At 44.9% G+C, this 26,557-nt stretch overlaps 1 protein-coding gene across 2 annotated transcripts in view; it reads left to right on the forward strand.

The window, feature by feature from the left end:
• The window catches only part of ZNF451 (zinc finger protein 451), a 1,463,718-nt gene that overhangs the window by 1,063,514 nt on the left and 373,647 nt on the right, over positions 1–26,557 (forward strand). For both annotated transcript variants that reach the window (XM_069606175.1, XM_069606176.1), the window contains one exon: positions 6,887–7,017. In XM_069606175.1, the coding sequence (XP_069462276.1) occupies positions 6,887–7,017 (131 nt within the window). The remainder of the gene's footprint in view (positions 1–6,886; positions 7,018–26,557) is intronic.

A 26,557-nucleotide genomic window follows, 5' to 3' on the forward strand; every position in this document is an offset into this window, starting at 1 on the left:
TTTTTTCAAATGATCTTTTCGTATTACGTTCATTATATCTTCGAAGATGCCTACACCAGAAACTGGGTTCAAAAGATGTACCGATTGTGGGCAGAAGATGTCCATCACCAATCTGCATCAGAGATGTCTTTGGTGTCTTGGCGCCGATCACAAGGCCGATGATTGCAGCTCTTGTAGCTCTTGTCAGTCAATGAACGTTAAGGCCTTGAAAGAAAGGAAGGGGAAACTTGTTCTGGGTAGGCCCCTATTCAAGTCCCTTTCAACTAGTCCAGCCAAGAAGAGGTCTTCTGGCGAGATGAAGCTTGAGAGGCATTTCATCTCCACGAGGGAAAAAGCAGTCAAAACGTAGTCTGTCGAGAAGCGGCTCTCGACACTTGTCCTCCATTAAAAAGTCAGAGGCGGCGTCATCGATCCTGCTCTTCTTCTTCAGACTCCTCACCTGATACAAAACAGGTAATTTTGCCTGTTAAGTCAGCATCAAAAGTCGATTGGTAGGATTTTCGCTTCCTAATGATGGAGTTTGAGAAGGCAGCCTCTTTTGCCCCTTCAAGCGAGACAAAAAAAGCTTGCAAAGGGGTACAGCTAGTTATCTTAAGATAGTAAGACTTAAGATAGTATCCAGCGACGTTAGCTAATGGACTAGTTCAGTGAATTCAGATATAGTATGCTGGGAGGTGGTAGATGTGAGGTCTCATATAAACCAAACAGGGCTATCATTTTGTTCTATGGGTAGCAGGCATAAAAGCAGGTAATCTATAAAGCGTTGTTAGCTGATCCAGGTGGCCTAGACAGTTACACTTCTTATGTAGTTCCGTTAATTATAGGCTAGTATACAATTGTAAGTAGGACTTTGCTAGCAGGCTTACACATCAGCACAAGACAGCACAACATTGATGAGGCATGAGTAGTTCAAACCGAGTTTTGCAAGTGGCCACCGTATGGGTGGGACATATGCAGCACATGTGAAATTTTACACATGCGCCTTTCACATGGATAACGCATGGGCATCACGCACGTTGCGACACCAGAGAAGAGCTTAGTCAGTGATAACTTTAGCAACGTTAGATGACACCAAGATAGTGAGCATATAGTCAAGGTGATAGTACAGCCTGATATCAGTGCCATAGGCTTATATAACGGGAAAGTATACCACACTATGAATTAGGATACTAGAGATAGCAGAAAAGTATGTCACAGTAATAGTAGTGAGGTCAATAGGATTAACAGTTTAAACGGAACGGCATTCTCGGTATAGTGCAGGAATCACAGTTACAGGTAGGCGTATTTAATGGTACCTTAGCAAAGGCTAGGAAGTTCAGCAGTCAGTTACGTGCGCGCCGCGTTACGCTATATGATAGTCCTTGGGGTGCTGATAATAAGGTCTTACCACCTGTGTGGGCGTTGGTGCGGGATTCAGCATTTGGCTCTACAGGAAGGGTCCGCTGAGTTACGATCAGGTGGCAGTGTTGCACAAGATAGTCCCATTCAATCTCCGCAGTCTCCGGACAGGCTACAGACAGGAAGAGCCTTGGTAGGCCAGCCTTAGGAGGCGGGCTGGCTTCTTGCCTGCCGGCGAATGGTTGCAGGCAAAATAGGATCCAGCCAATCCGGTAGCCTCTCAGGAGGAAGGCTGGTTGTTCGGGTGTGAGGCTCTCTAGGATAGCAGGGTGGCCATTTTGAAAAGTGTAACCCTTGTGGATGGATCAACACAATAAATGGCAAAAGTGACCCAAGTATGCAATCTACAAACGAAGGTGCACTAGCAGTGGCATAAGGGGGATAGCAAATTTGTGATGATAAATGTGGTAGACAGAATCCGCTTTTCTTCGGATTTCAGATCCGCCTTCTGGAGGTTGGGGAGGGGGCCCACGGGCTTACCGTGTAGGTGTAGGGCCCATCCTAGGTAGGGGCACTTCTCCTGCAGTGGGGAAGGAGCTCCTGCTCTTGGTGATTCCGATCAGCTGTGTGTGCTTAAAAGTAGTTACTCCATGTGTCACCACTTGTTAAGTAATTAACATGAAACTGAGAATTGAGGGTCTGGTCCCATTTTGACAACCCTGGAAAGCAGTAAGGAGCAATAAGCCACCAAGGAAAAGATTTTGTGGTTGGGAGGATATTCCGCCCGTTGCAGTAACCCCAGCCGTCCTGGATCACTGAGATCTCCCTGAGACTGCCACTGTACTTGGGGATGGTCGATGCACATGGGAGACAGGCGCCCAAGCACGGAGACATCACCCCTGACCATCCTGAAGCTCTGGCCTGGCTCTTACAGGTTTTCCCTGCAAGGAGGTGCTGGGACCCTGCCGGGTATCCCTGGTACCGCCACCGGACTTGTGGACAGTCGTCCCACATTGGAGACAGGTGCCCAAGCCGGAACTGTGGCTTTTCCTTCCGGGGACAGATGGTGACTCTGCCAGGGTTCCTGGGGGCTGCAGCTGGTCTTGCGAATGGTCGTCCCACATGGGAGACGGGTATCCAAGGCCGGGGACATCACCCCGACCATTCTGGAGCTCTGGCCTGGCTGCGTTACAGGTTTTCCCTCCAGAGAGGGATGGGGGAGCTTGCTTGGGCTCCCTAGGACCGCCGCTGGGTTTGGGGACGATCCACCCACATGGGAGAAAGGCCCCCATGGGCAGCACTCCCAGATGTCCTGGACCTCTGGTTTAGCTGCATTACAGCTTTTCCCGCCATAGAGGGAGAGGGTCCCTGCCGGGGCACCATGGGACAGCCGCTAGCCTTGGGGACGATCGACCCACATGGGAGACGGGCGCCTATGGCCGGGGCAGCATCCCCGGCTGTCCTAGAGCTCTGGCTTGGCTTTGTTACAGATTTCTCTCCCGGGTAGGGATGTGGGCCTTGCCAGGGCTGCCTGGGACCGCCGGTGGACATGGGGACGGGCAACCCACATGGCAGACAGGCCCCCAAGGCCAGGGACATCACCCCAACCAACCTGGAACTCTGGCTTGGCTGCGTTACAGCTTTTCCCTCAGGCGAGGGATGGGGGTCCCTAGGACTTAGGCTGGACTTTAGGACTGTGGACCCACATTAGAGACAGAGGCCCAAGGCCGGGGCAGCACCCCCGGCCGTCCTGGAGCTCTGGCTGTGATGCGGTATAGCTTTTCCCTCTGGGGAGGGATGGTGACCCTGCCAGGGCTCCCTGGGACTGACTCTGGACTTGGGGATGGTCAACCTGTTTTTCTTTCCGCTCAGGTAAGTTCACCCGGACACCTTTGGGAACGTGGTACGGTAGGTCATGTGTTGTTGCCAGCTTGTTTCGGTGGTTTTCTGGTGGCAAATGTCTTTAAATTGTGCTTTTTCCCTACATTTTGCAAGTCTTTGTGGGTAAGGGAGATTTGCACCCGTCAGACCTCTCTGGATTACCAGAGGTGTCTTATTTTCAGAAATGCAGGGGGTTCCCTGTTTTCCTTGGATGTTTGACACCCCAGGCTGAAATCTGTAGGTTGTTCACAAAGCCAATTCCAATCTTCCCCAGGGTGTTTGATGTACCAGGGGTTTAGCCTTTTCCCTTTGCGCCCACCTCAGTGCACCTACACATGCGAGGTACTGTTTGCTCCGGGACACCTGTGGGAACATAGGACGTGTGGTGTTGCCGGCCTGTTTCAGTGGTTTCCTGGTGGCAAATGTCTGACCATTGATTTTTCTTTTTTTTCCCACATTTTGGACTCTGCCGGTCCTTGTGGGTAATACATTCTAGGGCTATTAGTGCTTGTCAGACCTCTTTGGATTCCCACGGGTGTCTACCTTTCAGAAATGCATGGGGTTCCATGTTTTTCCTGGTGGCTGTGACACCCCAGGCCCAAATCTGTGGATTGTCACACAAGACCAAATACAGTAAAAATGTGGTCTTCCCTGGGCGTTTGGTGAACCAGTGGTTTAGCATTTTCGCCCAGGTCAGTGCACCCACACATGTGAAGGTACGATTTTTATTGTGACACCTGTTGGAATATGGGAAGGTAGGACATTTGTTGTTTTCTCTTGATTTTGGTAACTTTTGCATACATTTCCTACTGCAGTATGTTATACAACCCTTTAATTTCCCAAATGTGACCTACATTTAGTCTCTGCTTTAGGCACTGTATGCTTTTGCAACCTGCGCAAGTAACCTATCCTTCAAAAGGTCTGCTCTTTCAATAAATTGTATGCTTGCCATTTTTTACCACATTCACTTTCCTTATTTTCAATTTAGGCCGTCGGCATAAAAATCCTGTCTACCATGGCTCAGTTTTTGGCTCCTGGTATTGCTTGTTTTGTGAAACATTACAAAAAATGTAATTTCCTAACTAGACAGAGCTGGGGGAAATATAGCAGTGTTTTGCTTTTCTCCATATTAACAGAAGCCATTACCTTACAAGTGAAAACATGTTCAGCCCATACTTTTTTTCAGTCGTTTTTCCATTTTTTCCAAATTTATGGGAATTTTAGGTACATAGTTGTTGCCTGACCTGCGCAAATGACCCCTTTCTGAACTTGGAATGTTTACTTTTCAGAAATGTATGCCTTTCTGTGTTCCCATTGAGCTTTGCTACCCTCCTCTTCCATTACGTCCAAGGATGTCATATTTAAAAAAACATATATATATAACAGGAAAAAAACGATGCTAACCTTATGATACATTTTTTTTTTCTCACGCAACCTGTTCCTGAATGCTTGGAAAGGGGTGAATTCAGAAGTGCAAACCATTTGTTCCTAGCTCTTAGAACAAAAGAAACAGGTTTCTTTGTACATCATTTTATTGGCATTTTCTGAAAAAACTCAAAATGTTACTTTTTTGTTACTTTCTCACACACCCCTACAGCAAACGACTAATACTTGGTGGTGTTATGACCACCTACATGTGGGAAGAAAAGGGTGCACATTTGGCTGGGATACCACTTGTAACAAAAAGTTTACAAGCGATTGAATGCATCATAACGAAATGTCCAAAACAAGGGCTCAGCACTGGTAGCGAAAACCCTCAGCAGTTAAGGAGTTAAATTGTGAGACTTATGTTCTATTTTGATGCAACATTGTGTCTAGAAATTGGTTTGCTTTTCGGCAAGCAAAATAAAATTATTAAATGTCTTCTGAAGATTGTATCGATTTGAATAAAGTACAGTTTATGTAAGCACTTCTAGCCTGCACCTCATTCTATAATGATTGCACATTCTAGCTGTGTATGTGCTTGTGCTTTCTTGCATCTTTTAGGACGTTAGTGGTGGGGTTTGCTCTTGGAGAGGACACCGAGATCCTTCACTATTCTCTTGCACAAAAACTCATGTAAATGCATGGAAAAGTTTTGATGGCAATATCTTGAAAATTGTTCTAAGTATCTTGCTGTGTAATGTAGATATCTAGCAAAAGGGATGAGTAACTGGGAACATTCTGACAATAACTGGCAAATGTATGATCATATGGCCAATTAATTTCGGTCTGACAGGTGAAGGCAAGCCCTGGAGTGTCATGTATGAAGCTGGGCATCTGGTGGCAATGCTTGGCAAATGGTTGGAATTTCTGGGCAAACTACTGCAATACTTGACAAAGCATATGTGTGTGTGTACACACCTACACATTTTATGGCAATGTAGCACAAATGGTGTGAGTACCAGGCCATATGATGGCAAAAGATGGAAGTACCTGGACTGACACCAATTCATAGGGAATATTGGGAGTAATTGGGCATATGACGACAAACATGGTGCAATGGCATGGCCATATGATTTCAATAACTGTCAAGTGGTGTTTGTGTGTGTTTGAGCATATGATACCAATACCTGGCAATTGGAGGTACTAGCTGAAGGATTCCAATAGTGTACATAGATGTATGATGGAAAAATGTAACATGGGGTGTTACTGGATGTACAATGGCAAGGCATAGCACTAAATAAGTGGGTATGCCAATGTAACTGGTTATTCCTATCCCTCTCTGCTTTCCCTCTGGTACAACTACACCCCCCTTGCATGTGAACACACAAGGCATTTTCAATACAAAAGCCACACATGTTGGGTTTGTCAATACTAGTTTTCTTTACTTTCAAGTAATGGTCCCAGTGAGGAGGTTGGGCACAATAGTAGAAGTACTTTAGCATGTAATTGTTTAGTCTTGGCTAATAAGCCAAAACTGTTCTATTGGAGTACAGCTAAGAGGGAGAGGACATGTGATGAGGGACACCCAGCTTTTGCATGGTATCTGATGATCTACCCACCCATTGACTGAACATGGCCATGCTATTCCCTATGGCCATTCCCACACCTTGCCTGCCCCTCCCCGTTCAAAACATCCTCCTGAGATTTCTTTGAGCTAGCACTATCAAGCTCAAGCAAGAACATCAAACTTTGTCCCGTCATTGTCATTTCTAAGCATTTTGCCGAGTCATTGATTTATTTGCAGCTGTAAATGCTCGAACAGTGTAATAAAATGTTGTAAACAAGTGTGCAAACAATCACTTCGAGTTATATCTGTTCTTTGCACTGAAGTCCTGTTAAAACCCAGCATTTATAAAGCCAATATTTTTGAATTTTTTAAAGTTATTAGCTGGGCATTTACCCAGATAATCACACCATTTTACAGCTATTGCAATCTTATGGCCCAGTAGTACAATTATGGCAATTGCCCATAACGCGCCTACACAAAAGCTAAGGCTGTAGGCTTTGCCACTGCTTATTTGCATGCATCTATTTGCAGTCCTCTTCCAGGACATGAGAATTCGAAGCAAGTTGCTGTTTTGAAGGAGTGCATAAAGTGATTCTACCAGAATTTTGAACTTTTAGGTTCACCTTAAGCCATTTGATTATTTTGTCATTTATATGTGAAAGAAGACCAGTACTTCAGTCTGTCCGACATTGCCATTGTACATAACTTGTTTATTAACTTTGTTTTTCCTTTTAGGTGGTAAAACTAACTGGAAGCCTCCAGAGAATTGCCCAATCTTTAATTATTTAGAAAAAATTGGAACCTTCTTCCTACATCCACGCTGCAGTGATCGCAAAGATGCTGCTGATTTTGCCATTTGTATGCATGTGAGTTATAATGTGTTGGTATTTTATTGTAATTTCGTATATTGGCTATAAACGTGTTAGCACAGTATCAGATCATTGAGAACTACACAAGCCTTATGGAACACAATGTGTCCCTTTGCATGATTTGAAAGTAGTACGAATCTTAAACTTGCAATGTGTGCCCTTTATAGGTCTCGTCTTTTACTCTTATCATAGCATATGAGGGTATTGTTTTCTTGAATCAATATTTACACACGTGTCCTTCCCGCCCATGTATTATATTCTAAACCTATATGCCCAACCACTGTTAATTCTTGCCCACCTACAGTCCTTCTAATGAAAGTTTGTATTTCAATGGTGGTGCTGTATTGGGTCTTCTATCACTTTTAAAAGCAAAAGCCCTGGGGATGAGCATCCACAGCCAAGCACCATCACCCATACCTACTCAGCTTCCTGCTGAGTATTTGGGTATGATCTCCATCTTCAGGTTCTCTGGTTCTAAGCATATTTTCGTTTTGCGCCGAGTCCCTTTGTTATCCTCGATGCACCTCCGCCTGCACATCACAGATCTGTGCGTTTTGAATCTAATTTGCGTCAAACCACTAAAGGTCTAAGCCGTTTGGACTCTAGACATCATTCATTAAGTCAGCTTATTATCCTTCTAACAATTGGAAAATGATCAGTGGATATGGAAAGATTTCTCCTTGAGGTACTTGCCTGGACAAGGTCACAAGTTAAAGGAAAACTAGTACCGATCTCTTATGTAAAGTATCATGAAATCTTAACAATAGTGTTTCTACTGTGAGTGTGCAGATTAATGCACGTTTATTACAGGTCAGCAAAAGTGACTTGTAGTTGAGATTAAGTTGGACACGGCATAGCAATAGCTTTTTGGTTGGCTTATAACTTTTGAACCATTTGAATCTGCATGAAATCTTTCAGATTCCAGATCTGACTGAGTTTTGGAAAGTTTTGTGCTGCTTCGTCAAAGGGAAGCAAAATTATAAGAAGGGGCCCCAAGATGTACGTTTTCCCATTCATTCTCGATATACAAAAGTTTGCTCTCCCCTATAGCCAGAACCACTGGACCGATTTGTTTCAAACTTTTGCGAGGTGCGGACATCTGCTCCTGGAAGTATGTCATAAATTGGGCACGAATCTGTCCAGCAATTTCCTTTTAAAAGAGCCCAGAAGTACCAAACATATCAGTCTTTGTCCTGCCCGGGGGCAGTCCAGCACTGAAATGCTACGCAATTCTCCTCTGAACAAAAGTACCAACAGCAACCCCAGACATGTGTTTCGGTCTGGTTGAACCTCATCAGTAGGGTGGAGCTGTGCCTATCTAAGAATAGTGAGCAAGGGCAGGACAAAGACTGATATGTTTGGGATATTTCTTCTCTGTGAAAGATAGTGAGCTAAAGACTCTGGGTAAGGCTCTCGTAACCAGGACTCAAGTCTGCCAGAGAGTCTCCCAGGACCCCCCTTGTTGTTTGCATTTTTCAAGTAACTTTGGGTCTCACACTAAGTTACTAGGGGAATCCAGACGTGGACCCCTTGCTCACTATTCTTAGAGAGGCACAGCTACACCCTACTGATGAGGTTCAACCAGACCGAAACACGTGTCTGGGGTTGCTGTTGGTACTCTTGTTCAGAGGCCAATTGCCTATCATTTTGGTGCTGGACTGCCCCAGGGCAGGACAAAGACTGATATGTTTGGGATATTTCTTCTCTGTGAAAGATAGTGAGCTAAAGACTCTGGATAAGGCAAGGTTCTTGTAACCAGGGCTCATGTCTGGCAGAGAGTCTCCCAGGACCCCCCTTGTTATTTGCATCTTTAGGATATTGGAACAAAGGAGTAGGGCTTCACCAGGATTTTGCTGGAGCCAATGATGGTTGACTGCACCAATCCATCTACATTTTCAGCAGGATGCTCCTCTTGGAAGTGGACTTGGCTTCTAGGACGATCTGAAGAATAGCTGCAGCAGTCCTGCTTTTATCCTAGATTCAAGTTGGAGTTGGCCCCAAGCCCTACCAATCTTAATGATCTGCACAATTCAACCTGACCGGGGTATGTCCAATCATGGCCAGCCTTCAGCACTACATCTGCTAAGCAACAGACACACACTGACCAGGATGTGGAATCAGACCAGACAGTTCCAGCAACCACATCCCAGCCACAAACAGATACCACAGCTTTGCCTGGGAAAGGGCTTACCTTATATGGCATATCCATCCCTGACAGAACAGAAAGAAGGCCAATAGAAAGGTTGGCCAGAGGACAGGTGAAAAACATGCAGCACCACCATTTTAGAGTATATGGAAATCTAAATGGCACTTGAGAAAAATTGAAAAACGGGATAGAAAAATATCCACTGCCACCAGCCAGTCTTAGACATATCATGCAAGCAGCAGAAATGTTACTTAAAACCAAACAAAGGGAAAGGTTATACAAAGTACCCCTGCCACCCTTCCATGTAAGGATATGTGTGCAGCTTAAAAACAACAAGGAATTGTGTAATGGGGGACATAGTCCCCCTGTACTGATAGCCATAGGGGACTGATCAGTGGCCCCAAAATAGTTGAGCTCAGAGAAGTAAAGCAAAAAGGATTCACTTGCCTTCAAATGTCAGGTCATGGTTCAATCAAAAGTAAAATGTTAGGGGTTCCATTGATGACTACGGAAGGAAAACGGCTAAAACAAAATCTTTCCTAATACCCAGTGATCCCTTTATTTGGTTTGGGACTCCCTAGGGCAGGTGTTGGGAAGGAACCAGGCTCCTCCTGAACCCCCAAGCGCTTTAGAGTTAGGCAAGACATCTTTAAGGCGCTATAATGAACTAGGGGGGAGGAGGGGCACTGGAAAGGCTCTCTCATGCAAACATAATCACATACACAGACATAGGAAAGCACTGAAGAAGGTAGTTATTGTTTAAATATAAGGCACAATTAACTATTAGATGGATAGATTTGTAATGTCAGATCCTAGGCATTGTAAAATCTTAGTGCTGTAGCCGAGTCAAACTCCCTTCTTCCCAGAAGGAATGCGGCCTGTGGGATCTAAAAATTGACCACAGGCGCTTATTCAGTGTTTGTCACTATGGCCAGCACTGACTCACCAGCTGTCTACTGTCCGTCAAGGGTGCATGCAGGTTAAAAATTGGAATCGCATGTTCTGTGAGACAAAATACAGAATGGGATATAAGTATTAAATGTGGAGGAAACTACAGGACCCACATAACGTTGACAGGAGGAGTGAAATATGGTTAGAATTAATGAAAATTGTTTAACATTTTTTTGTTTTTCCTTGGGCTAGGCCTCAAGGTTTGTAAAAGTCTGCAGAGCTACAGTATGTTTTTGCATAAGCTGTATGTAGAACAGCATGCTCTGACAAAAGCGCTGACAATGAAGAAGGCGGCTTTGGAGCATCCCTATTATGGAAAAAGGACGGATTGGGATGAAGCCATGATCCATATTCAGTGAGGCCACCACAGCAAGCCGGGCCTATATAAACCCCTGCCTCAAACCACTTTGGCCGGAAGGAACGGAAGAGGGACAGGAGAAGACCATTCAGGCAGCAGAGTCCTTTGCTACCATCTTCATGTTGTAAGATTAAACTGGTTATCCTTACAAAATCGCCTTTTTGCCTTATTTCCCTAGAGATGTGTTTTGATTCTGGTGTGAGCGTAATTAGGGACACCCTTACAAGTGGTGACTATCCCGACGTGATCCTATGTTACGCTCACCTGGCATCCACGGGGACACCACCCAGCCGTAGGGACTCTGGTATCCTTCTCTGCGGTTCCCAGGTGTGACCAGCGGGGAAGTTCTGCCTGGAATACAGGTGGCCAATGTTCAAGACTGGGCAACTGGGGTAAGCAGCCCCCCACCACCCCCTACGCCCGCAGTCCCTCTGGACCTCTCCTCACCTTGTTGTAAATTCAGGTGTGCTCTCCGTCTTGCCTTCTTGGCAGGGGCGCGTTGTTCTTTGTGGGCGAATGCGATCTAGTTACTTCACTGATGTCAGCCCGCTTTGAGTCTTTCAGGCAGGTCTTATTGCTATTGTATATTGTTGTTATTCTTGCATGCCTTTCTTGGTTTAATAAATGTCTTTCTCTTCCTTAGGTGCGCGGAAGTCCAATGTGATGCATTGGCTGAATTGGGTCTCGCCGGTAAATGATGGCGTATAAAGAGCGCTTTGATGCAGTAGTAGGTGCTATGCGCAGCGCTATGATGCCTTGCCTTTGCTAACCTGTTGTCTTTTCTTTCCCATAGATCGCGGTGCTCACCCGGTGTATGAAATCCCGAGGCGATGCTGGTCGAGGGGCGACTTGCGAGGTAAGCTTTTCGGCCCAGTTCGTTATGTTGTAAAAATGTCTGTCTTGTTTCTTCCTTTTTTGCAGATCCGTCGGTCCGGGAGACGCGCTGATCCTAGGATGCTGTTCGCAGGAGCTGTGGGTAGCTAACGATGAAAATTACAGGTAAACTGCCTCTGCTAATGATGTCCTTTTGTCTCTTTACAGATGCTGTTCTTCCGAGGTTCACGGGTACAGCTGAACACGATGAGCGTCACTTTGCAGGATTGCAAAGTAACGCGAAGCGTGTTATCCAAGTCAGGTGTGGTTTAAATAGCTTCAAGAAAGTAGTCCAGGTAAAGTAGTTCCTAGGGTACCACACCCAAAACACTATACCGCATAGCTTGGTTCCAAGGAGCCAAGCTATGTGGATTCCTCCATGTTGGCTGGCACTTGAAATAAAGTAGTTCCCTAAACACAAGTCTTTATTAAGTATGAGCCTGGTGCCAAAGGCGCCAGGACTGGCCCCAAGAGGGCCTAGGCAAAGGATGCCTAAGTTTGTTGGAGACCCGAGCCAAGACCCCTCCTGGCCCATGGGCTTGCCAGGGGGGTTTCTGGATGTGGGTCGTGACATCCTAGTTCCCCCTGTACTTTGCGGAAAGGTTCCAGGCCACTTCTCCAGGAAAAATGAGCCATGCCCACCTACAGCAGCCAGTCCCCCAAATCAAAAAACACATGTTTCCGGAGCGGTTTTAAAAGGAGCCATTTTAAAAGAAATCCTCTCTGCTCACTTGAGAGGGGCGTTGCTCCACAGAGAAGGACCGGCCAGCATTGGACCCTGTAACGGAGGGAAACTCTGAACATGCACATGTAAGTAGACTCTTGTAAGAGATAACAAGAAGGGGACATGTGTGTATGACAGTATGTGAGGTGAATGGATGAAGTACGAGGTCAATGACCTAGAGTGGATAGGACTTTTGGTGATCTGCTAAGGTGTAGATTGAATAGTACTTTGGTGATGTGTTGCGGTATAGATTGGATAGGATTACAGGTGATGTGTTAAGGTATGGATTGGATAGGAGGTGGGTTATGTATTGAAATTGTTGCTTATTTCTGTTTTTCTACTTCTTATAATGGAGCCTCGGCGTATAAAGACTGGGATGAAAGGGAGCCTCCTTGTATAAAGACTGGGAGGTGAGGGATCCTCAGCCATAATAGGTTGAGAAGGTAGTGCCACGCGGTATTCTTTTATGACGATAAAAACAATGGGATTCTGGCATGTAGAAAAAGCTGAGAAGGTGGTACTACAAGGATATAAGGAAAAAATAAGTAGGGGCTCGGTATAAGGAATGGGGCTGGATTTTATTCAATAATTATTTTATATTTTCTCTTGCTGGCTTTTGTGGTAAAAAAAGGAAGGAAGGTGGATGAGTGTGTGTGAGTAGAAACGTGGGGAAAAGGGTAGGAGAAAAAGTGGGTTGTTCTGTATTTTTGTGTAACAAGCGGCAGCGTGGCAGCATAGCAGTACGGTCACCGTGAAGCATCAGGGATGCGTGCAACATTATGGGGGAAGAAACACCACTAAGACACATGCATAGGGCCCTGCCACTGTACTGTGACAGGATAGAAAAATATCATAAACAATGGGTGTTGGAAACAAAGAAAGGGGGGGGGTGTTCTGTTCCTGGCCAGAGCAGGGCTCCCATAACAGAAGCACGCTAGAAAAAAAATCCATAATTTTAGCAGCAAAATAGAAGGGAAAAAAGTGACAAGAAATAAGGGATTTTAGATCTCTGGCGATTATTCAAGGATATGGAAGATAAGAGATCCAATGTAAGGGGATATACCCCGTAACGCCTAAACCTGCGTTAGGGTATACAAATCCAGTATGTAAGCCTCCAGTAGTCGCTAAATTGTCCACAACAGGATCAGCAAATATCAGAGAATCGAGGAGCGGGACAGGGAGACTGCCTAGAAGTGGCAAACAGACTAGGCAAAACTAGTGATAAAGAAACTAAATAAGGTTGTCGCCCAAGCACTGGCGACTACACCAGCTCAGGGGGAAAGGACAGGAGATACTCAACGGTATCCAGTGATTCCCTCGAATATAACCTACACTAATTATGCAGATGATACTCAGATCCTCCTTCCGCTTTCTGGAGATTATGGAAAGGATTTGGCCTTGTTAAATAGGGTGTACATCATCATCCAGGCATGGATGGCCACTCATGGACTATGCCTGAATGATGATAAAACAGAACTCATCCTAGGTACCTCACTTAATATAAAGAAGCACGGCCCGGCCTACAATTCCTTCATGATTGATGGAAACAACATCAAAGTCGGACAGGAGGTTAAAACATTGGGATTCTATCTTGACTCCAATTTCTCCTTTAAAAGACAAGTGAGCTCCCTTGCATCCTCCACGGCTTACACCTGCAAATTAATCCGCACAGCTAAACCCTTCCTGTCGGATTCCAGATGCCTGACACTCGCCAGAGCTCTTATTCTGTCTCGCCTTGACTACTGTAATGCCCTATACCTGGGATCTACTAAGGCTACCACCAGCAAACTGCAAACCCTTCAGAACAATGCGCTAAGAGCAGCTCTGAGCATTTCCAGAAGGGAACACATTACAAACTATAGCCTACAGAATAATTGGCTAACTACTAAAAATAAAATTCTATTAAAAACGGCATCACTCACTCACAAGTCTCTGAACAATGCCGCCCCAACTTATCTGATCAACAGATTCCACCGACAGTCCTCTTCAAGACCCACCAGAACCGCATACAAAAATTGTCTAACTGTTCCCCACTTCAAGCGGGCCACCATAGGGGGTAATAGCTTCCCGGTAAAAGCTGCCTTGTTGTGGAACTCCTTGCCTCCAAACCTTAGAATTGACATGCCCTACCAGAATTTCCGCTCACTGGTAATCTCATGGTTGAAAAGCGAGACCCACTAAGACCATGAAGTGCCCAGCACCACCTGCACAAATTGCAACTACATGTGCCTTCCTGCTTACCTGCTTGTGTGCCTTGCCTACCTGTATATAATGGCCTGTAGGCCTACCACTGATTTGTATATAACACGGGTGTAGTTATTCCTGTATTATGTATATTCTTTGTACTGTAACCAAGCTTGAAATATTCTTGTAAAGGCTGCGCCCTGATACCCCCGGGTACATTCGCGCATTATAAATAATAAAAACAAACAAACAAAGCATCAAATGCAAAAGCCTCGGGAACAAATGTATCAAAAAATTCAATTTTTTTGTATGTAAGGTTTTTTTTATTAAAATGGGTTTTAAGGGGCACATTAAAAAAAGAAAAAAAAATGCATTTTTCAGTGCATTCTTTTTCGAGGCTTTTGCATTTGAGGCTTTGGATGTTGAGGCTATCACTAGGAACCATACTCAACAGATTGTGAAAGCCACAATTGCGACACTATGGGCTGAAGGAGGACAGGGACAATGGGTGGGGCAGTACCTCAACCCACAGTGGCAGTATGAAGGAGCACCAAGGGGCCGAGGATGATTTCGAGGAGCAAGAGCAGTAGGCTTTGGGTGTTAGAGCCCCGGGGAGGGGGATTGGGAGCAGCACAATGCTGGTATTGCTGGGGATGGGGGCATTACGCAAGGGAGTGCAGGAACAGGCATGTCCTGGGATGGGATTTATCATGGGCCATCACCTCCAGGGCAGAGAATCCAGGGGCCTCAAGGACCCAGATAACTTTGGCAGGAGGAGTGAAATATAGATAGAATACATGGAAATTGTTCATAAAAAGGTTTAGTCTTTCCTTGTGGTAGGCCTCAAGGTTTGTAAAAGTCTGCAGAGCTGCAGTTTGTTTTTGCGTAAGCTAGCAAAATGTAGAACAGCATGCTCTGACAAAAGCGCTGACAACGAAGAAAGAAGGCTTTGGAGCATCCCTGTTATGGAAAAAGGACAGGCTGGGATGAAGCCATGATCCTCAAACCACTTTGACAGGAAGGAACGGAAGAGGGACAGGAGAAGACCGTTCAGGCAGCAGAGTCCTTTGCTATCATCCTCATTTTGTAAGATTAAACTGGTTATCCTTACAATATCTCCTTTTTGCCTTTATTTCCCTCGTGGGGTGTATTGATTCTGTTGTGAGCGTAATTAGGGACACCCTTACACAGGTCTGAAGGTCTCGGTAAAAGTGAGGTGCATAGGGGGCAAAGGGCCCACTGGGCATGGCCACAGTCCATGCCTGGTGAGTGCTGTAGATACAATAATGTATATAATGAATTACAAATATGTTGAAATTACGTTAGTGATGCAAAGATTATTTTTGAAAGAAATTAAATGAATTGATAAAACTTTCTGAAATGGAAGTTATGGTTCTAGTGCAAAGGAACAAAACCTCGCCATGCACTGCTCATGACACCACATATGCCAAATAAATGACATGCACGTAACCAAACTTTGAACCAGACTTTGGTAAACGAAAAATAAATAAAAACGGAAATGCAAATTTTTAGTTTATATTTAATTTGTGTGGTAATATCAGCAAAAAATGAAATCCTCCGTAGCACGAAGGAATCGGAATCGCCATACATGAATACTTTAGGAACCGTGCATTACATGGCGCTGTTTGGGTTTTGTTCTTCGCTGCAACCATACTGTGGGGAGTTGTGGAGCAGAGTGCTATTTTTCTGGGCTAAACTGAAAACAGGGAGGTTGCTTCAGTATAGAGCAAGAGCGAGGCATTGCTCAAAAGAGTTTGTTTTATGACAGATATCCTCCGTAGTGGTATTAACTATCCATTGTTGGTAGCAGGTGCAACATGATGCAGGTGTCTTGAGCATTTTATAGCAGTGCCTGGCAAAATCTCAAAACTTATGCACAACCCACAAATGTGGGCTGTGCCAATGTCTGTTTTAACAGGACTTCTCCAATTAAGTTATTAACTTTCATCAGACTGCTTTGAAAAAACATTGTCGGGCACTTCGAGTGCAACGTTTGATGTTAAAGCTTGATTAAAGGGAGCTCACGGAGTTAACATGAGGAGGTGTTTTGTGCGGACAGAGGTAGGAATGGGTGGGAATGGCCGTGGGGATTAGCATGGCCATGGGCAGGAAATGGGTGGGCACATAACCAACCAAACACCTACAATCTCAGAGCCTATCCTCATATGTCATTCCTCCCTATCTGTACTCCACTAGTTTCGGCTTATAAGTGTCGCAGGCGACACATAATAGCCCAAAGTAAAAAAAAAAACAAACAGAACCATAATTCCCGGAACACACGTGTTTGTGTCTGAAGAGGCAGAACTGGCTCAGTGTCCACTCAGCAGTCCTGCAATTTCCGATCCTGCTTGCAGCATGGTAATACTTAGCATACAGGCAATGGTAAAATGTAGAGCTCGCAAGGTAATTGGATAGAAAAGGCATGATCTTTTAACAAAACTGTACATATTGTCCCATGTGGGAGTGGGACTCGATTCGATACGTGATCTCAAGTTGCCTCTTTTGATGTGTGAGATATTTAGCCAGTCTTGGTTTTTTAGCTCGTATCACTTTGCCTGCTGCCACTTCTTTTCTTCTACCCATGTGAAACGCAGGACTACTGGTCCCAGAATGCAAAGTGGTGTATTCTAAAAATCCTGGGCTAGCTGAATCGCTTAAACTGGACATTGTGCTATTGAAGAATGCCAGTTAAATCTAAGGATAGAGTGACCGAACGGCTACAATACTGCATACTTCTAATCCTGGCATTGCATTTAGCAAATCAGTGAATTTTGCCCTTTTTACTTTTGGGTTGTAGTTGCACCAATAGAACTACAAATTCCAGAATGCATTTGTTTTGCACTACATAACATTAACCTGAGTACCAGCGTGTGAAGCTTGCTCTCCTTATGGTCCCCTTTATATGGAACCGTTCATGCCAACCAAATACAGGTTACTTTGCGTATAATGGCGCACGAGTTGCCAGGCACAGAAATATTCTGGTCAGAAGTCGTGCAAAGGCAAGTGTGGAGAGACGCCATTTCTGTAGCCGGCATGGAGAAATCCAGGAAGCGCCTCAACAGAAGTGTTGCGAAATTCACCAAGGCAGAGGGCCTGGGGTATGTAGGGCACTGCTGTTTGAGCTCCTTGCCTTCCCATTTTGAAACGGATGGGGTCCACCTATCTGATAAAGGAAACTATGTTTTCCTGATGGCTATATTGGGCGAGCTAAGGAGGACTGGCTGCAGTTAATCTCAATGGTGAGTATGGTAAGCTGTGAATGGCTAGTAAATTTGAAATAGAAGCAAGGTCCTAGGGTTTGGGGACATTGATGGCAGCGTCAGCCACCATCAAAGCGTGGCGGAGTATCGGGGCGGTCCTAGCCAATGAGGTACTTCACCCTGCAGCTGCAGCGGCTCGGGATTGGCCGGGCTCGAGCCAATCCCTCGACGGGCACTGACTCCCTTCCTTAGGGCTTTAGGCCAACAATCTTCCTGATCAGTGACCCTGGTTCCTGCTGGCAGTGCCAGTGTAGCTGGAATAACCAGCAGTGTTGTCAGTTTGGCCAGTGGCTAAAGTGGTGACATGGTTCACCCGTATCTGACTGTTTGTAATGTGGCTGGGACCGTCCCAAGTTGTTTTGCTCCAAAAATAAACTGTGACCTTGTGTTTTTCCAAAAAACTTTAATACAGTTGTCTGTGTATTCCTTTATTCATTTCATTGTGTTATAAAACTGACCTAAGGAAGTGGGGGTGTCCAGTGGGGATCTCCCTGCTAAGCCTGGTGGTAAGGTTTGGTTAACGTGAGCTTAGAGTTCCCATGAGGAGGGGTTTTGGGCAGGGAGAGGCAGGGTTGTGTCCATCCTCACATGGCATTCTTCCCTAACTGTACTTCAATGCAATAGCTTTGTCTTATGTGTCGCAAGCAGGAACAGCGTTTGTGCCTTTCAACCTTTTCAAATAAACTGAGTCTCGAGGCCTGTGGGGTTCCCAGCAACGGCCCCCGTGTTGCCAGTCAGCAGTCTTGTAACAAGGCACTATATTTCTCTATTTTTGATCTGATGCTTAAAATTTGCGCTTTGCAGCCGCGCTCACAGCTGTTTTCTATTCCTACCTGATATACAGAAATGTTAGGACCTCATTGCCTTCTAACACTGGATCCTCCTCATCAGCCACTTGCTGACAAAGAAGGGTTTCAAGCTCTTCAGTGGGCATTTAGTGTTTATGCTCTCTGCTGGCTTAACGTATTGTGATAATCGGCAGCTATTCACCTTTGTCGCCATTGTAATGTATGCACCACTCACCCCACACACCCCGAGTGTTTCAGACTATTTTCACTCTTAGCAGGGGGTCCTGAACCATCATGTTGAAATGGGCCCCCACTCCTCTTCATCCGAGCCTGGTTGCAAGCAACACCTAATAACCAAACTAAAAAGAACAGAGAAACCACTGGGACAGGAGAAACCCACATAATTGTTAACTGCAAAATGAATCTATATTGCACCCGGCAGCAGGGAGACGGTGCCATGGCCATCGTGTGCATTTTCACAGTCTGCCTCAGCTTGATTTCCTTCGTCACTCTCATCCGGTTTCAATTCATTGCCACCACAAGATGAATATTAGTGTGCTCTGCTCCTGGCCGCTGAGCGCCTATTCACAAACCAAGGCTGGATTGGAACCGACGGCACTGTGCGCAGTGCCGCCCCTCCTAACCAGACATGCAGCACTGGACTGCTGTGGGGGTGTGTCCCGCTTTAGTGGGTTTGCACCCGGGCAGGAGGCAGACATACTATATGCAAAGTGTGGGGAAACACAGAGAAGCATCCTCCCAGGTCTGGACATATCCCAGCACGGTCACGCACTATACGAGTCGATCTGGTGATAGTGTGATGTACAATTGACCTGTCTTTTCATTCAAGGATTTGTGTAAGAACTTGGTGCAAACCACACGTGTTGCCGGAAATAATCACCATTATATCATCTTGTGAATTGTGGGGTTGTTATCCACTTTGACAAAGGCACAGTAAACACGAGCACGCAGCTCAGCAAGTAAATGGTGGAGCATGGACGAAACAGACAACATTAAAAATTAGAACAGCACGGGGTGAGACGGACATTGTGGGGGGACAAAAATATTTGCAATTTGGTCAATTCATATGCAAAACAGCCCTGCATGATATTGTTTTTCTGTAACACATATTGAAGGCCAGATCTCAAAGTATACATACCCATTGCCCAAAATCACACAGCTTCATTGTGGTATAATAGCAGTTTCTGATTGCATTCTTCCCCATGGGCTTCATGCACATATGTTGTTTGGACTGCTGAGAGCAACGCAGAACAGAGTTAGTTTCATCGCTCCTACGGGATCCCCTCTTCCAGCCAACCAGGTCCCAAATATGAATAGTGTGGAGGGGCCATAGCCCATTGGGCACACTTGCGCCCCCCTGAAGGGCATTCAGCCTGTATGTGCTTTGTGCTGGGATCTAGCAAGTAAAATCGGTCCTTTGTCAATGCACATGCTAAGCATCGATTGATTCTATTGCCGATTTGGCGAGGCATCCATTGACTATGCGATTATAAATATAGATGGGATTGATGAAGGTAGTATCTTGCAAAAATAATAACTTGTAAAAAGAGCAACCTGTCGACTTCATGTCACGATCGAGGGAGCTCAAAGAGTTTCATTGAGGATGTGTTTTGGGCGTGGAGAGGCAGGAATGGGTAGGAATAGCCATAGGGATGAGCATGGCCATGGGTAGGTATATAACCAAAAAACACCTTTATGCGGTGTAGCCCTTCTCATATGTCATTCCTGTGTGTCCCTTTGTCATATGCCTTTCCTCCCCATCTTTACGAATCTGTTCTCTAATGCAATTATTCAGGCTTTATAGCTGTCGCAAGTGACAGCTAATAGCCCAAACTAAGAGGGTGCATCTACAAGATACAAATAATCACCTACACACTCGAGAGACATTTTTCATTAAAGTAAAAGACAACTTCACAAACTGTAACTATTTCTAGGGCCCTTTACGAACATTGTGTCCAGAGACTGGGCTGTCGATGCCAAGGACATGCAAAGTACTACCCTGCGGAAATCAGCAGAAACTTTGCCACATGTAAAAGTGGTAAGGCCCAAGCATCTGGAGGATGATTAGCTGCAAAAGAACATGGGCCCCAGAACACTTATTGTGCACCTTTGAAGCTAAACCAAACTCCTGTTGCTATATTTCTGATGCCATGTATCGAGAACATGCATCTGTATTCTTTAAATGTTATTCTTTCTTTCCGGTGGTAAAGTCAGATAAATAATGTCAAAAGAAAAAGAACGCATTCATAAATGAGGATAGGTAACCCTATTTGAAGTTCAATTACTTTGAATAACACTGTATTCTGTTTGGCTTGAGACTCTATTGATTACATGTACATTTTGACTTATCTTGGAGCAGTGCCGCCCGGGCCTCAGGATTGTGTGTCCTAAGACTGATCAGGAAGCTGTTGTCTCTCAGTAGGATTCATCTGCCTGAAGCATGTTTAAACCAGGCTCTGATCACAAGACAGTATTTACCCCAGGAGAAAATCATATTTTGATTTTACTATATCAGTATTCCGGAAAAGAGCTTGTTTACAATGTAAGACCAGTGACATCTGCTGGCCAAAAGTGGCATTTAACATCCATTTCTTGTCAAGCTATGATATATTTTTATTTATATCGCGCTCAATACACAAGTGTTTCAGAGCATGACCAAGCAAAGGGAGGAGAACAAGGGAGAATAAAAACGATTTTACTAGGCCCAGTGACATTAAGAACACGCAAGTGCATGGAAAAGGGGGAAAGTGCGAGGAAGGGGGAGGGGTGGAGAGTGGCACACAAATGGAGAGAACATAATAAATAAGTGCAATAAACAAAAGCAATACATTAAATAAATACAGGTATAGGCAAGTGCGTAATTTGTCAGATAGGGTATATCTGAGTGCAGAAGAAAAATGGGGGACTGTATGAGTACAGATACATATCCCAATGCAACCTGAACAAAATGTTCCACGTGTTTCATTTCAATCCAAAAATATAAGATTACAAATCTATAACTTTAGTGGAAGATCGTTGGAACCTGAGACAAATTGTTAATAATAAGTCTTACCTACAAATTAGATACAAAATGTGCCTACTTTATACTGATCAAAGCTATGAAAAATGAAATTCTCAAAACATATACATGTTATATAGAATCTTGAAAAGTCTGTCCTGATGGTAGGTTATAATGGTCTTTATTTTATTGAACTTGCATCTTTATTTCAATACTTGTATTTAAAAAATGAAATTGCTAGTTTAACTTGAGGATTGAAGGATAGCCTCACCGTGCCAGTCACAAGACAAGGAGTGAATGCCCCCCTCCCCACTTAGTCACAAGATTAGGGGGGAGTTCTGATTATAGAGTACCTTTTTGACTTATAGGCAGGGGATTATGAGCATCATTTAAGATATTGGAAGGAGATGGTTGACTCGGGGGGGGGGGGGGGGGGCAGACATGAACTCGCATGCTGGTTTTCGATAAAAGCTGCAGAAGGATGCCCCTATTTAGAAGGGGATGAGCAGACAATATCAGCCTGGCCACAGCAGCTAAAAAGGGCCTTGCTATTGGAGGAACTTCAAACTTAGAGGGTCCAGACTGATTTACAGAAGTAAGAAGCCACATTTAAAATGTAAGTACTGAACCCCATTTAAATAGAGTTTGCCCTTTATAGGGCTGACCATGGTAAATCATGGAAATAAGGGGATCAGGGAGCAAAGGGGGATGGCCATTTTAGCAGAGACACAGGGACACTGTAAGATAAAAAAGGCACTGTGTTCGATATTTGCAAGTATAACTGAGATTTCATGTCCAACAAAACCAAGTGTGTTTTGTGAAGTTTAAATGCAGTTTTGTTCTAAAAAGAGAAGTGCCATTTAAAATAGAATCTGTGTGTTCCGCAGGCATAGTCAGTAATTTGTGTCATAAAGTGGTCAAGAAACCTTATTACCTGACAAAGATTCATTTAAAATTGCAGCCGGTGGGAAGCCTAGTCATTAGTTACTTGCACAACATTAAGTAGCTTGGAGAATTCATTCTCTTCACAGAAAAATGTGAAGTGTAAAATAAATGCAACCCCTTATCCTGAAATGTACAAGTAGACCTATCTGTGTTGTGAATGGGCAAGAATGCTTTTATCATTGTAATTTTTAATGGAGAATATTTATTTGAGGGGATTGGGACCTCCGACGTATTCCATATCTATGACAGGTAATGGCCACAGCTGTGCTGCTTTGGAAAATCTTTGGCGTCTGCGTCGAAGACGTCAATGCGCCGTCCCCGAGGACCTCCTCCGACGGACGACGTCACCCGATGTGATAAGTAGGATGCACGACGCCCATAGCCTCAGTTCCGTTTTTTCGCGAACGTGTTCGCTTCGTGAATCTCGGTACGCCTCGACACGTTGGAGTTACTGTTTTCTTCCTCGGTTCGTTGAACCTGTTCGGGACAAGGGTAGCAGTTCTCGCCATGCCCGTTCCAGGTCCCGGTCCTCGACGCGCTCGAGGCCGCGTGATCCTGTGCCGTCTTCGAAGAAGACGTCGACGCCTGTGGCGCCGAGGTCGTCGACGAATACTGTCGAGGTTCCGTCTTCGAGGGGGGGGGTCGTCGGCGCCCAGGCTGTCGAGAGACACGCTCGCAGCTCCGGCTTCGAGGACTGTGTCGATGCCGCCGATGCTGGAGGCATTGCAGCTGACGTCGACGCCGATTCGTTCGACGTCGATGCCGGCGCCGACTCGCTTGGTGCCCTTGACGCCTTTTCTGTTGGCGCCGACTCGCTCGCGCCTTTCGAGGCGCTGGTGTCGGAGGGGCCCCGTGTCACGGTTGTTTGCCCCTAAAAAGGCTATGGCTAAGGTCCGGCACTGCTTTGGTCCGCAGAGGTCTTACTCTCCCCGCCTGGAGTACATTTCAGAGGGTGATGAAGGCTCTGATGGCGGTCTGGTTACGGTTACGGATGAACTTATCTCGGGCCATAGTCAGTTTGATGACCTGAGGCAGTCACTGCATGATGCCAGTGGATTGGACACCTCTCCGGAGGTGGAGTTTTGTCGGCCGGAGCCTGGCACTCATGCCGATTCGTCATATCGGGGCCTTATGTCTCGGGTTACCGAGTACTTGGGTTGGTCGGCTCCCCCAGGGGAGTTTGTTCAGGATGATCTCACGGACATCCTTGATCTCGGTCCACCCACTGACCTGGTTTTGCCTTTTCATATGGCTTTGCAGAGAAGGATGGCAGCGGCCTGGACTGCTCCGCAGAGTCTCCCGGCAGTGGGCAAGTCTTTGTCGCGAAAATACCGTCCAGCCAGTAGCGACCCCTGCTACTTGTCTAGGCACCCCACCCCGGAGAGTTTGGTGGTGCAGGCGGCTACGGCCCCGGCAAAGCAGGCGTCGTATCCTACCATCCCCCCGGATAGGGACAACAAACGTTTTGACGGCTGGGCGAAGAAAGTGTTTTCTTCTGGGGGTATGGCGCTTCAGGCAGCCAACTCCATATGTAGGAAGCAAATTTGAGTGGGCACCACAGGAGTATCGAATCCTTCTGGCGTTATCAAAAGTTTCTAGTGTGATAAGTCTTTGTTAGGAAGTTAGATCCTCTATGCAGGAGCTGGCTGAAAAAGGCCTGGAGACACCCAAACCCAAAAAATACAGCAAGAAACAAAGATTAGGTGAAAACCCAATCATACAGCCGCTCTCTGGAATCCCATACTGGGTTTTATATTAGTTGTAATTTCACTATGTATAGTTCCTTCGATCCAATTCTTGAAAAAATACAAAAGTCAAATATATAGTGATTTTTCAATGTTGAAAATTATTTTATAGAAAGAAGTGACTAGTAGCCACCAAAATTGTTCTTCGTGAGGAAGAGATTGCCATAAATCACTCTATCTGAAGACTTATTTTTGTGCCAATGCATTTCGGAATATAACAAATTCCTTCATCAGGGCAAGTCTAAAACAATAAACACATAACATTCACATGCAATTGTGCCAACCATCCCAAGATTAATATCCAATATAGAATAATTCCCACATTAGAAACAACGTAAGTATATAAATATCAGTATGAACAATCATCATCCAAATAGTTGAAAAAATATGAAGGTAAACACATACCCGACAATGTAATGAGCCGGATCAGAAGGCAGGTCAAAAGATATAAAATAAGAAACAAATCAGTACAAAGGCAAGTAAAGTTATCCTATAACAAAATGGAGGGAATCGGGTCCATTACCTGATGTAGGTGAGTAATGGCGAAATCTATGTTTCAGAGGTCAGGCTGCTCCACCGTGTACGGCGAGTAGGTGCTGTGAATGGTAAAGTGAATATATATAAAGGACCTATTCAAAGTGTAGCTAAACGCTAAATAGAAATAAACAGGCGTGAATTGTAACTCACCATATGTAAAGAACGAAGCGGAGAAGTTCTCTCAGCGTCTGCTCAAAGCAGACTGTCTTTGTTGCATCGGCGCGTTGCCGAGCAACCTGGTTTAATAAGACACGTGATTGAAGGCAGAATGTCCTCCTTGCATCGGTGCGCAGCCAAGCAACTCAGTTGTGTAAGACACGTGATCACGGCTCTATGAACACGAGCCGTGACCCGTGTCCGAGAACTGATCAATAAACTCAATATGATCAAAATATCTAATTACTGGACCTCCTGGGGCAGTAATGATAAAAGTCATCGCCTAGGAATCAAAAAAGAAATAAGTAATCTGTCATCCATGGACATAGAAAAAATACTAAGATTGAATGAACCCATTTGGATAAAAGTAATGGCTGTTATATGAGCACCTCAGATGAGGCTATACTAATTTTGAACGTACCTAAGTAGGATGGATGGAGCCTAGGGAGCAACCCTAGGGCTGTACCTTATATTAATAGTATGTGCCTTAATGCCGCTAGTGGTGTCGTCTAGACAGACGGCACCTCGGGTCCTGGGGGAACTCCAGGATGCGCAGCATGCAGGACATCTTTTAAACATGGGAAACATCTCTTGTTCATATACATTCAAGTGACCCTCAACATTCAGGTCATATACGTACTGGTGTCAATCTAAACCAAATGATGCTAAATGCAATGTAAGAAAACAATTAGAAAAAACAATTAGCGAAAACAGTGAAAGTTGATCTCCTCATTTAGCCCATTGGGTGCCAGACTGCCAAGTTTGTCAATCCAATATGTCTCTCTGCGACTCAAACGTTGGCATAAATCCTCATGAGGGCTGTTCTTGGTTAAAGCTTCCAAAATTACAAATTTTATTTGGGACACGTTATGTCCATTGGCCATCCAATGTCGTGCCACAGCTGAATTAATGTTTGCATTACGAATACAAGATCGGTGTTCACCCCACCTCAATTTAGCTGTTCGGGTTGACTGTCCCACATAAAATTTCCCACACGGGCATTTAATGCCGTAGATGATATTACTACTGTCACATGTAGCAAAAGTCTTAAGCATAATCTTCTGCCCCGTCCTTGGATGGTTAATGGAGTTTCCTTTAATAACAAAATTACAGTTGACACACTGTAAACAAGGATATGTCCCAGTTCGCTGTGTCATAGGTTCCCTGACTGTAGGTTTCGTCTGCACCAATTCATCCCTTAGGTTCCTACTGCGTTGGTATGCAAAGATTGGTCTTTCACTAAAAAAAATCTTGAACTCGAATATCATTCTTGAAAATCTCCCAATGCTTCATAATAGTTTTCTTGATTTTGTTACTTTGCGTAGAGAACTTGGATACAAATACTGGTGACTTCAATTCTCTCTTACTTTTGGGATTCTGTTCTGATAATAGAGTCTCTCGTGATATGGCATCAACTCTGTCAGATGCCAGATCGAGTTCACCCTGCTTATATCCCCGGGCCAGAAATTTTTCTTTCATTTCCATCTGTTGCATTCTGTAGTCTTCAGGATCACTCACTATTTTCTTGACCCTAAGTAATTGGCTGTACGGTAGATTCTTCAGTAGGCTCGGCTGATGGAAGCTGAGTCGGTGCAGGAGATTATTCTGATCAGTCTCTTTCCGAAACAGTGAAGTGCTGTAGATAGTGAGTTGTTTTCTGACTTGTACATCAAGGAATGTTATGATTTCATCTGAGATCTCTCTAGTGAACTGTACCCTTTGGTCGATGCTGTTTAGATACACAAAAAATGTTTCAAAAGACTCTCTGGTTCCTTTCCAAATTCCAAAGATGTCGTCTATGTATCTCGTCCAGATGCGGATGTCCTTGTT

The sequence above is a fragment of the Ambystoma mexicanum genome, chromosome 4p, assembly GCF_040938575.1.
Source record: "Ambystoma mexicanum isolate Mex_15411 chromosome 4p, UKY_AmexF1_1, whole genome shotgun sequence".
NCBI classification, from domain to species: domain Eukaryota; kingdom Metazoa; phylum Chordata; class Amphibia; order Caudata; family Ambystomatidae; genus Ambystoma; species Ambystoma mexicanum.